At 45.3% G+C, this 12,684-nt stretch overlaps 1 protein-coding gene across 1 annotated transcript; it reads right to left on the bottom strand.

Annotated features, from left to right (window-relative positions):
• Window positions 1-229: 229 nt before the first annotated feature.
• On the bottom strand, window positions 230-12,455 carry TDRD6 (tudor domain containing 6). The gene is made up of 6 exons (XM_069806583.1): window positions 11,918-12,455; window positions 4,938-11,642; window positions 4,385-4,503; window positions 3,221-3,310; window positions 2,384-2,441; window positions 230-852 (listed from the first exon to the last, which is right to left on the bottom strand). Exons 1-6 carry the CDS (start codon window positions 12,453-12,455, stop codon window positions 791-793), a joined length of 7,572 nt encoding a protein of 2,523 aa, XP_069662684.1. The 3' UTR covers window positions 230-790.
• Window positions 12,456-12,684: the final 229 nt, after the last annotated feature.

Below are 12,684 nucleotides of genomic sequence, written 5' to 3'. Positions count from 1 at the left end.
AAATACAAGTTCTACTTTGTACATGACTGTGTGATGTTTCAAAGCATTCACAATAGCTCACAGTGCTCTAGAGAGCTGTTTAGGGTCAGACAGAACCAGTAACTGCAGAATGTGCATAGCTACATCTAACTGCAGTAGTACAGTTGAAGAAAGATACTCAGTACACACACAGCATTTGGGCTTATGCATAGGGAAAGAACACACGTCATCATTAACAAAACACTGATCAGTATATGCCAGCCAAAGCTTTATTGCAGCTTCTTCCATTGCTTTGTAACAGCACCAGATGCAAGACTTCAACACAAACCAACTATGTTCCCCTACAGAGAAAGAATTCCTCCCCTCCCCCCCAAAACATACCCTCGACTTTTCTTAGAGGAAAAAGAAAACTTAACAATGCAACTTTTCAAAAAGCAAACAACAGAAAGTAGTATTATGCAACACAGTAGCCTATACAACAACTCACAAGAAACCTGTGTTCAAGAACCACCCACCAACAGCTAGATAAAAGTTAGTGCACACACATATTCAGTGTGGAATGCCAGTCAAGAGGCAAATTCTTACGTAAGAAAGTACAGCTCTAAGAAGCGAAGCTGACACTAACAATGTACCAACAAGCACTATTCCTTGACAGGGAAGTATGATAGTGACAGGCATTTGCTGAGTTAGGTAGGAAAAAAACTCTCCATGCTTCACTTGTATCTGTGTTCCCACAAAAACAGATTTTCATGGGAATCTTCATGTACACAGGTGCTTGTTCAGCTTCATATGGTGAGCATGTCACTTGGTTTCAGGAATGTTGGAGGACATGAGGATCTTCAGGCAAATCTGAACTGCAGCCAGTTTGCTTTTCTACAGGGAATAAAAACAGATTAGACCTATCAAGGTGTTTCAATAAACATGTATAAGTGCATTAGTATCTAAAGTCATAGCTCTACAAGGCTTCAGACTAAATGTCATCAACATATTGGACCATATTAAAAGAATAAACTTGCAAAGTTATATACAGATAAGACAGTTGAAACAGAACTGCCCAAGAAGATGAAGCAAGCAGTGCTCCCAGATTTCAGTTACAAGTTTAAGCCACTCCATTCCTCAGTGGGCTTAGCATAAGCCTCTGCAGGAGAGTTTTTGCATCCTGTGGATCAGGTACCTTCTACTCAAACTGCCTTTCAGGCCATGGCCCATGTGCACAGCAAGATCCAGTTCTGTGCCACATGGTTGCATGACCTTAGCTCACATTTTCTGCACTGGTGCATACACTAATACCGTGCAAAGTATTCAAGAACACAGACAGTAGGCAAGTTTGGGCAATAATAATTAGCTACCAAAGAGTGGTAAAAACTGTAAAAGTATTATCAAAACCAGAAACAGCAAGATCAAGAATAATCCTGCATTTGAGTGATGTAATTGAGGGAGGATTGAGTTTAACATTTTAATCAAGTTTTTTAACTATTTTTTTGCCCAACAAGTAACTAAATCTCTGTTGCAGGCTTCATTATTTGTTACCCATAAACCAGTCAGCTTTCAGTACAGTTGTACTGAAATACAATAACCAATTCAATCACTGAAAACACAAATGCTATCTCTACTTCAGCTTAATTCAGTCTCCATCAGGCAACCACTGGTCAAACACAGGAACAAGTTACCCAGAGAGGTTCTGGAATCTCCATCCTTGGATAGGTTCCAGACCTGAAAGGGAAGTCCTAAGCAACCTGATCTAGTTGACCCTGCTTTGAGCACCTCCAAAGGTCCCTTACAACCAGAACTACTCTATGATTCCATAGATTATACAAATAGTATATAATCAGAAAGAACCTGTACTATTTTCTTTGGTACACGGAATAAGTGTTCACCAGTAACACCTCAAAATTTTTAAGTAACAATAAACATGTACATGCACTATTCACAAACTATCCTTAAAACAACTGAGATGGTATTATTATGGGTTTAGATTCATAGATCTATTAAGGGACTGGGGCATTCAAATCCCAAACTACAATGCTTAGTAGAGTCTGCCTAGCAGTCGCTCACCTTGCCTCAGAAACGTGAGCATGCTGGTGGCCGATGCTCAAAACCCTACCAAAATCTGTAACTTCAGTGTACCACCCCAGCTTGTCCAAGAGGCTCAATCCACTAGGTTGAATAAATGAATACTAAATTGATTTCTAATCAAGACAGAGTAGCAGCTTCATTGCATGTATTCACCATTAAACTCACAGTACATAAGCTAATGCTACTAAGAAAATTACAACAGTATTAAATACTTAAGTTAAAAAAAGTGTTTCAGTTGTATTTCCTAATATAAAGTATTTTCTAGAAAAGTAGAAAGCATCCAAACACCAAGTACACAACCTCTTTGAGAGCTTTAAGGTAGTCTTACCTTGAAGTAAAGACTCCTCTGGTAAGGACTGCAAGTTTTCCATTACAGGGGTTATTGCCTAAACAAAAGGGGATTCTGTTAGGAAGCTGACACTATTGCAAAGATAGTTTTCCATTGAGGTACTTCCTTTAATACTAGACTGTTTACATCAGCACTACTGGACTCTTATTTACCACTGTTTTCCCCCCTTACAACTCACTACAGAAGCCTTCTGCCCACTTTTTGCTTTGATGCAAAAACTGCATGTGAAGGATGAACTGGAAATGCATTGTTACCATCGCCAGCAGCATGGCTGATGACATGAGTTTTGGGTTCCAGACGTGACTTGTTCATTTATTAGTACTTCATGAAGAACATTGGTGAAAACCTTACCATCTTTTTCCAATTACTTCATAAAAGAAGTATTTTTCATGATTTACCAGTTAGTTACATGCTCAAAATCCACATATCAGCATTGTTCTACAGTTCTTGATTAATAGTAGTCTTTCAGTAACATTTCTTCCTTCAAGCTGTTTTCGTTAATCTATTCCCAGACTGAATTCACAGTCCTCAGGCCAAATGGCTGACAGTCTATGTAAACAGTTTACATAAATTATATCAATTATATAATGTATTTATACAAGTTTCTATAGTCTCCATAGAGATCTATTAAAGAAGGACAATGTGATGTCTTAAATAAAAAAACCTGTGCTTCTAGCAGTTGGCATGAATGCACAGATTTAGATTAATGCTACTTTGCCTTTCTATTTTCATGGTGACACAGGAAGAATCACAACTAAACTCAGAGTGCCCTTTCTAAAAATCAGTACTGTCCTGCCCACTACCACACCGCCATACCTCAGATGATCTGCAAGCCCAGTCAGGAATACAGTTCCAGACATTCTCAGGATCCACAATCTCCTCATTGCCACTGGAGAGATTCAAGACCTGTACAGACAGAGCCACATTGTACCTAGCACAGCGGTGGATCCTGAGAATACACTCAGCAAATAAGACATAGCAGTAGGAAAACACAATTGAGGACTCCCTGCCCTTTCAAGTCTGGATCTTGCAAGAAAGAGCAAGTTAACCTCTAATAAAGCTGAATATCACCACTGAATCTGCTCAAGGCTCTCCTGGGCTTCTAACCCAAGTATGGCGAGAGGGAAAGGCTGGAAAACACTTACTAGATCAGAACCAGTAGGAAACAGATGAATAAGGATATCACTACATACCTGACACTGACATCTCAATACAGCTGAGGTTAGCTTTAGATACCTAAGAAATCTACTAGCAAAAGAGCTGGCTTCCATGATCTCAGGCATTCAATCTTCCACAAAGTTACTTTTATGAAATGATCTTTTGGATTTGCAACCTTAAATTACAACTGCCCTTCTATGTAAGTATAATGTCTGTGCATATGTGTACATACACACACACACTCCCCCTGAACAGGAGGAAGGCTTCTCATTTATCCCATAGCTTAAACAGCAGTAGAACAAGGCAGCCCATCAGATTATAATCTACAGTTAAAGTTAACTCCCACCAACCACTAATTCAATACGTATTTCACTGAAGTAGGAACAGTTTGTATTCATTATTAATTATGGTATAATTTAAGTTTCTTCCCAAGTTCTACTACTAACTCCTCAAAACATCAGTAAAATAATACTAAGTTTCATGAGCATTTAATGGTAACACAACTCCATAGCAGAACATTAACTTGCAGGCCAGACAGAACCACAAACATATGAGTATGTATCTCAAACTGGAGCCAGATCCTTCAGTCTTCCCACTCAATGCAGGGGAATGAGATGTGAAGGGAATATCAAGCATTGACATATAACATCTGCTTGGTTTGAGACACTGCTGTTTCTATGTAGCCTGCAAGTCCAGAAGCAGCTTTTGCAATACTAAGTCTTAAATTCTTTAATACACTTCTGTAAAATACTCGAAGTTTGGAGAAAGACCAAAAGAAGGACAAGATCTTAAAAATGCAGAAAGTATTCAAACCATACTTACCCTGGTACCTTTTTCAGATACCTCCAAAATACGAGCCTCACACCATTTTAGAGAGGTCCACACCACACATTTGGAACCAACAGCAAAGCCCTTCAGATTACAAGTATACTCATTGTGTTCTACAAAAATGATGACATATCAATGAAAAAAAAAAAACCACACACCACAAAAACAACCCCTCCAAAACCCTCAAATGCCTCACAACCCTGCTCCTGTAGTCCCCTTCCCCCTCCAAACTACTTAATAATTATTTGAAAGTTAAAAATTTGTCATCCTGAACAGTCTTGAAAATGCAGTTCATGTTCAGAAATAGATTTCCAGTCATAATATCATTAACCTCTCAAAGTAAGACTACTTGCTGTTAGACTGTCACATTATCCATAAGATACTTACACTTAGTCTTATGTCCTTAACCCATCAAAGCATACCAACATTAACACTAATACAGTAACTTATTAGGGAATAAAAATCAGGTTTCTACAAGAAAGCTATTCTCATGTTTGAATGTACACAACATTTTGATTATTTAACTCCTTAAAATCAGATACTTTACCTGCACCACAGTCAGCCAAGTTCTCATTTTGCTTTTTTTCTAGTTCTTCATCCCCAGACTTACAGTCTAAAGACTGCACACGTGCATTTCCACATTCTTTAAGCAAGTCAGTCAAGTCTTGTTTCATCCATTCTTCCACATAACAGTCATTGTTCTTCTTCTGCCACTCCCTACATTTCTCAACTTTGCAGTCACATGATTTTACAGTGCAAACAGGCACCTGATTTGTTAAGTCTTTTTTAAGAAATGAAAATTGATTTCCACTGTTTGCAGAACTTAGCAGTGCAGCATGTTCCAACCCTAAAGAGTCCTCATCCCCATCTTCCCGAGATGGCTGTGCATCAGGCAGCACCAGTTCCAGAAGCTGCTCAATTTCAGCACCTAGCATTGACAGCATGTCATGGGTCTTCAGGTCCAGTTGTTTCTCAGGTCTACCACCAGATGAAGACAGCCTTAGGGGACGAGGCTCTACTTCCATCCAGTCTTCTTGTATAGCTTCTGCTTTATGAATTCCAGACAAATTCAAGTCCAGTTTCTCTGCCTTCTCTCCCAAAGAAAGCTGAACATCAGACGAAATCAGCTCTACTGTCTTCTCTGCATCGCTAACAGAAGGCACCAAGTTCTCTCTCTCATTAAGCGATGGTAAGCTTTCAAGAAATTTCAGAGCTGCCAAATCCCCCATCTCCTCACTCACAACTGGCAGCTCAAACGATTCCTGTTCCAACACTTTCTCTCTTGCTTCACTGCCCAAAGCTGCCTGCATTTCAAGTGACTCTGTTTCCAGAGCTTCCTTTGTTTCTTCACCAAAGGAGTACTGCACTGAAAGGGCCTCTAGCTCCAGTATGAGCTCCTTCAGATCATCGTACGAAGAGTGCGTTTGTAACTGATCCAGTTCTACTAACATCCCCGTTTCATCACTTGAAGACGACTGTACCTGGAGCACTGGCAATCTTTTCAGTTGTTCTTGTTTGTTTCCTAGGAAAAGGCTGGCTGCTGAAGCACTGCCTGTCAGTTCAGCTTTCAGCTCAGCATCCTCTTGAAACAGGACTTCAGATAATTCTTGTTCTGCAGCTTTCACTTCACTCCCCAAAACATTAAGACTGCAGCTTCTTGTTGGTTCTAGTAATACATTGTTATCGCTCTCTCCTTCACATAGAGGTATCTCTTTGATAAAGTTGCTTTGACGCTCAGCTGTTTCGCATCCATCGCCAGCCTTCCCAGACACATACTCAACAGCTCCCACTGACATATTTGCTTCTACAGTATTTAACCACTCAGAAGTTACATCCAGGAAAGGTTCAGAACAAAGTAAAGCACTTTCACTTTCTCCTTGAGCTAATCCACAAACAGCAGTAGTTTCTCTTTCAAGACAAAGACCCATATCATTGTTTGAACATCTGCTTTCCTTTAAGGGCTTCTCAAGGTTTGAGAAAGCATTGTCACCAGTTCCTTTATTAGCCTTCCAAAAAGACTTCATCTCTTCATTAATACTCTTGCCAGAAGCTTCCAGCTTGACAACAGACAGAGGGACTTCAGAAGCTTTATCTTCCCGAGTTTCTATTACTTCAGCATCTAATAAGAGGCCTTCGGTCATATCATAAAACTTCTCTTTTGCTTCACTGAGCCATGAGCCCTCTGAGGAATTGAAGCCTGACAGACAGCAAGCAAATGCTTGATTAGGTACTTTGAGCAATTCACATGGAATCTGTCTGACCATCTCCATGCTAACAGATTCCTCACTTCCATAATCCACATGTCTAACAACTACCTTGTCACCTTTTACACTGCTGACTTTAGCTCTGTAGAACTTTCCATCTTGACTATATTTTGCTAGACAAATATTACTGCTTTTAATACAATATCTGCAATCGCGCCAAGAGTTTAGTCCAAGGCTTTCAGCTTCCTCTATTTTTTCCTCTATGTAGTTCATGTCTTTTGTATCAGCACTGTGACTCCAAAAGTATTCTGGACCATTGACCACTGTGACATAAATTTTTACAGTCTGACCTGCCTCTGGAAACTTCCAGATAAATGATTTACAATCACTTACACAGGAAATTTCATTTTGTGCCTGAGGCGGCAAAGGCTTACACACAGCTATCACGTCACTGTTCTCTCTTCCATCAAGTATTCCTGTTGAACAAGATCCTTCCCTACTTGCAAGATTTTCATCAGCTAAATCCACTGTTATTATACCTTGATCGTCACTGAGAATAACTTCCCATTTATCCTCAATCTTCTCTACAAATTCACACGTTAGCAGAACTTCACTTGTTCTCTTGGTGAAGTAAAGCACTGCTTCCTCTGCCCAGTTTGTATTTTTTTTGCATTTAAGTCCACCTAGGAAGCAGTGAATGCTTATTGCTGGAATAGATGACAAGACTTCAGGGAGTCTGTGTGCTTGATCAACATTAATTACTGAAGTATTACCATAATCAATATATTGTATACTTATCAAATTGTTAGAAGTCTTCTCTTTTACTACAGCTCGATACCACAGGCTGTCTTCTGAATAAACAGCACTGATTAAGTCTCCTGCTTGGAACAGTTGTCCACAAGGGTTCTTTGGTTGTGTACTATCGTTTAAGCTTTCCATAATGCTGTTAAGCTGAGCCTCAGCGCTTTCTAGTTGAACATAAAAATCCAATGGATCATTTACATGAGACACATACACTAACACTTTCAGAGCTGGCACTATCTTCTGTTGCAGTGGATCAGATACATTTTTAAGCATTATACACCCGCCTTCAGCATCAGATTTAATATCCGACTGTGTATCCATCTGGACAGAGATCAGAGACTCCCCTCCTGCTTTATTTAACAAAAAAGCATCCTTCTTACTGCTAAGCATTTCAGCAGATTCTAGTAATCCAGCTGCCACATCTTTCTTCATAGCAGACTGGAAAAAGTTTACATCTTCTCTGAAGTGCCTTTTGCTACTCTCCCCTCCTCCCTGGGCTTCAGATCTGCTTTTTTTTCTTTCAAGAGGCCTACCTGCATTTAAAGGGGACTCTGCAGTCTCATTCCTCTCATTCACATCTGTATTTCTAGAGCACAAAGTTTCATTTTCTATATGCTTACACAGTCCTGTATTGTTTATTAATTCCTCCTTCAGTTTTGCATTAATTTGAGTATTACCATCAAACAACTCAATCAACAGTTTACCATCAGATTCCTTTGCTACTACTATCGCTTTTAATTGCCTTTCTAGGACAGCTTGCTTAAACCACATTGTAGCTTCTTTGGGAACATTAGATATATCAGATAAGGAACACTTTATGGCTTGCATTGGCAAAAGCAAGATATCACAAGCATCACTGGGTAAAGGAAGCAGATGATCTTTCTCTATCATCTCTGTGTTCCCAAAATCCACAAAGAAGACTTCCGTATTAGGTTTTGTTTTCATAATTACTCCCCTGTACCACTGATTGTCAGTATACTTTGCTAGACACAAGCTCCCAGACTTTTGCAAGGTTTTTAAGCTGGTCATTGTTTCACTTAGATGGCTGATGTTATCAGTAAGCTGTGCTAAGATATCTGCACATCTTTCAAGTTGGCAGAAAAATGTCCATGGATCCTCAACATGCGTAATATAAACATCTTCCTCACTCCCAATTTTGATATCATGCATAGAATAATAGTAAGAATGAAGCTGAACTGAGGATACCAGAGGCTTTTGAGGAGATAAAGGTCTGGCCACACCTCTCTTGGTCAGAAACTGGCAAGCACTCTGAAAAGGTGTCATTAAATCTACAATGTTAAATAGCTCCTTATTGTTTATCGAAGCCAAGGCAAATATTGTACACTTCAGTTCAAAGTGAGATGATGAGCTATCAACAAACTCTTGAAAAGCCTGAATCGCTTCTTCATCCCAAGCAAAAGGATCCTGACCATTTGGTTGGATTAAGTTGTAAAGGCTGCACCTGAAAGCCTGAGCCTCTAACCTAAGAAAACGTTCATTAGTTGAGCGGAGGTTTGTTAGAGACACCATCTCTCTGTTGCCATAGTCAACATATATGACTTCTACTTTTTCTGCAGAAGGAACTTCACTAATAATTAAAGCCCTGTACCATTTTTCATCCTCTGAGTACTGGGCTAAACATACAGAATTTGGCCAAGCAGGTGGGTGGGATGAATTTTTACAATACTCCTGAATTTCAGCCATTAATACATTAAGGTCATGGCAATTTCTACTTAACTGACACCAAAAATTACTAGGATTTTCAACGTACGACACAACAACATTAACTGTACTTCCCACTTCTAATTGACCTCCATAAGAGGAGCCTGGCTTCATTTCCACATAATTCTGTCTCGAACAGATGGGCAAGTTTTCTTTGCTCTCACACTTCTGAGCAGGAAGAGATTCACTACTTTTAGAATTGTGAATGGCTGCAACGGGGCGCTCTCTGACTGTCACAGCTGTGTAAGGATTAAGTGCTTTATCACTTCTCTTTAGATCAGAGTCTTCTCTGAGCCTCTTCTCTACATTTATTTGTTTTTCCTCCCCAGCACATGCTAGGGAAGAGGCCTGGCTCACAGTGTCATTAGATTTCTGGAGAGTCTTAGGTATTTCACACCTCTGGTATTCAGCATAGCCTCCCTGGACCATGAGTTTACTTACACTTTTCTCTCCTAATTGGGACTGGTCAAAAATTTCAACCATGTATTTGTCACCCTGCACACCCAAAAAAGAAACCTTTAGTGTCTTGTTCAGTACAATCTCTCTGAATGCAGACACAGATGCTTCACTCCAACTCCCTCTCAGAGGGGAGACACCTGCCAAACAACACTTCAGAGCTAAAGCAGGTAGTTCCCTGAACTGAGGGAGCAGCTCCTTTACTGCACACCGATCTACAATTTCAGTATTGCCTCTGTCCACCAGGTGTATTTCTACCCCACTGTCCAGTACACTGGTGATCACCGCTCGATAAAAGACATCCTCTTTCCCACTGGCACAACAAAGGGATCCAGGCTGTAGGACCCACCCAGCACCGTCCAGCTTTGTCGCATCGGAATAAAAATTCCACATGCTCTGCCTCAGCTGCCTGAAGAGCGGGTGATGCTCGTGGAGCTGCACCCAGAACTCAGATGGGTCTCGGAGGTGGGAGACCTGTGCATTGTGGAACACACCCAATTTCAGGCGCACACCACCTACAGGAGCAGAGGCCAAATCTCTGTGCATTAAAGCAACAGGAGGTGCTCCTGGTGGCAGTTCCAGTTCTTCAGCAGTGGATTCTTCTAATTCCAGCTGCTCCTGAGCCTCAGTTTGGCTGACCTGCATACGGCTGCTAACTAGGCAGCAAGTCTGCACCCCAAAAAGATGGTTCAAGTCAACACCATTTTCCCCATACAGGCTCACATAATAGAGATGCTCAAAGGAGTTAAAGGTCATGATGCAAGCACTCACTCCTTTGCCTAGCACCAATGCTTTCAGCTCATCAGTCTGCGATGGGGACCAGCCACAACCCCCATCCGAGATACCCTGAAGAGCACATGGGTAAGTCACCACAGGTATATGAAAACACTCGACAGGCAAATGGCGCAAGTTAGCTCTGGTCACAATCTCCTTCCTGCCATAGTCCACAAAGATCACTAGAGCCACTTGCTGGTCCTGCTCCCCAGCAATAAGCTCCAGCAGCAGTGCACGATACCACTGGCCATCTATGCCACGGGCAGCATAGGGTGAACCCACTGTGGGTGATAAATCTTGCTCACACCGGTCATAAGCATGGCGCATGGTATCAGAAAGGCAACGGATCTCCTGGGACAGGCTCTGCAACTGGCAGTAGATGCGGTGTGGGTCACAGACGTGGGTCACTAGGACAGGCTCTGTCACACCCAACTGAAGCTGCGGGTAAAAGTAATCCAAGGCAGGTGACACAGGCTGACACGACAGCAAAACATGGTGAAGCTGTGGCATGGCAGAAGTTACAGGGGAACATGCTGGAGGCTGCAGCTTGAGCTGGTTCCTTAAGGGGCCATAAGTCAGGCAGCGCCTGAGCACCTGGCAGAACCAACTGGGAGGGACCTGCCTGGCCAGGCCCAGGTGATGCATCTGCGCCACAAGCTGAGGCAGCTCAAGCACGATGAGCTGCGGCGTCATCACCTCCTGCACCAGACCAGACACCTCCTTGCCATGCAGGTAGCTGAGGAACTCCATCGCCTCCACAGTCCAGGTGGAGGCTGGCGCATCCCCACAGGCTACCACCTTGGGGCCTCCAGAGGGCATAACATCAGCCACAACACAGCCCAGCACCTCCGGGGGCAGGTGGAAAAGCTCCTTACAGCCCCGCGCCAGGTAATAGGCGGATGTGACCACCGTGCAGCCCTCATCCAGCAGGAACACGCGGTAGTCCTGGCCACGGCGACTCACCACGCAGCAGCGGTACCACAGCCCGACCACCTCCACCAGGCCCAGGTCTCCAGTGCGCAGCTCAGCCCCACCGGCCTCCAGCCCGCTGTGTGCCGGGGCGGCCGCCAGGCGCGGCCCTGCCGCCGCTTGGATCTCACGACGGAGGCGGACGTAGTCAGCGCTGCGCTCGCCCAGCAGCCCCCACAGCCGCACGACGGGCACCTCGGGGCGCAGGCCCACCGCGCAGACCCGCAGGGCCACGGTGGTGCCGGGGCTGAGCATCCCCGGGCCGGAGCTCGGGCCTCCGCCTTCGCCGCCCGCACGAAGCCAAATGGCCGCCCCTCCCTGGCCTCATAAGGCACGCGCCGCCCACGTGACCCGCGGGGAAGCGTTACGCGGCCGCCCAAGCGGTCGAGTCCATTTTGATCCACCGCGGGGGGGAACGGGGGACGGGGGGAACACGAGGGTCGGAGCGGGCTGATACATCGGGCCGGTCCTGCTAAACCGAGACTGCTCGGAGGCGCCACACGGAGCGGGGTTACCGTCGGGGCACGCTGGAGCCGCCGGGCTCAGCCCAGCGCCCGCTGGTGTTGCCCTCGTCCGGAGTGGAGCGCTCGGCGCCGACCGGGGGGGGCGGGGTGAAGGGCGAGCCCTTCGAGCCCTCTTAGCCTCCATTGGCCAGAGAGGGAGCCCGGGGCGGGGCGTAGGCGCAAGGACTTGGCGGCTATTGGCCAGCGTGGGGGCGGCAGTGTGAGGGCGGGGTGGGGCGCTCGGGGCGGCGGCGGTCTGTGAGGGGCCGGGCGGGCCGGCAGCCGTGGCCGCGATCGGCCGTTTGGAGACGGGGAGAGGGACGGCGGGCTGAGGGACGGCCGGCTGAGGGACGGCGGGCTGAGGGACGGCCGGCTGAGGGACGGCGGGCTGAGGGACGGCGGGCTGAGGGACGGCTGAGGGACGGCCGGCTGAGGGACGGCTGAGGGACGGCGGGCTGAGGGACGGCGGGCCGAGGGACGGCCGGCTGAGGGACGGCAGCGTCCGGGGCTGTCCTGCCGATGGATGGGGCAGCCGCAGGCAAGCACCGTCTCCGAGGGCCTCGGGAAGGGGCACACGGGGGTGCTGTGTTCGGTGGCCCCCTCCGGGTAGCCTGGGCTGTCACACTGCGCCATTTCGTCTGTTCGGCTCTGGAAGCGTGTGGTTTCTCCCCGGTTTTGACCCCCTTTTGCCAGGCAGACCTTTGAGGTTTTGGCGGGGCTGCCTTCTAGCCTTTAGGAATAGTCAGAAGCGGTGGGGTGAGGAAGAGGAAGGCCCGGGCCTTCACCGAGCCTTTCTTGGGCCACAGGAGAGGCCAGCCGAGGAACCTCAGTGCCGTCCTCGGGCTAGCCCTTGGCTTCCGAA

This window comes from Haliaeetus albicilla, chromosome 18 (genome assembly GCF_947461875.1).
Source record: "Haliaeetus albicilla chromosome 18, bHalAlb1.1, whole genome shotgun sequence".
Classification (NCBI taxonomy): domain Eukaryota; kingdom Metazoa; phylum Chordata; class Aves; order Accipitriformes; family Accipitridae; genus Haliaeetus; species Haliaeetus albicilla.
The sequence above is the reverse complement of the archived record's forward strand: the minus strand, read 5'-3'. Positions and strand labels throughout refer to the sequence as shown.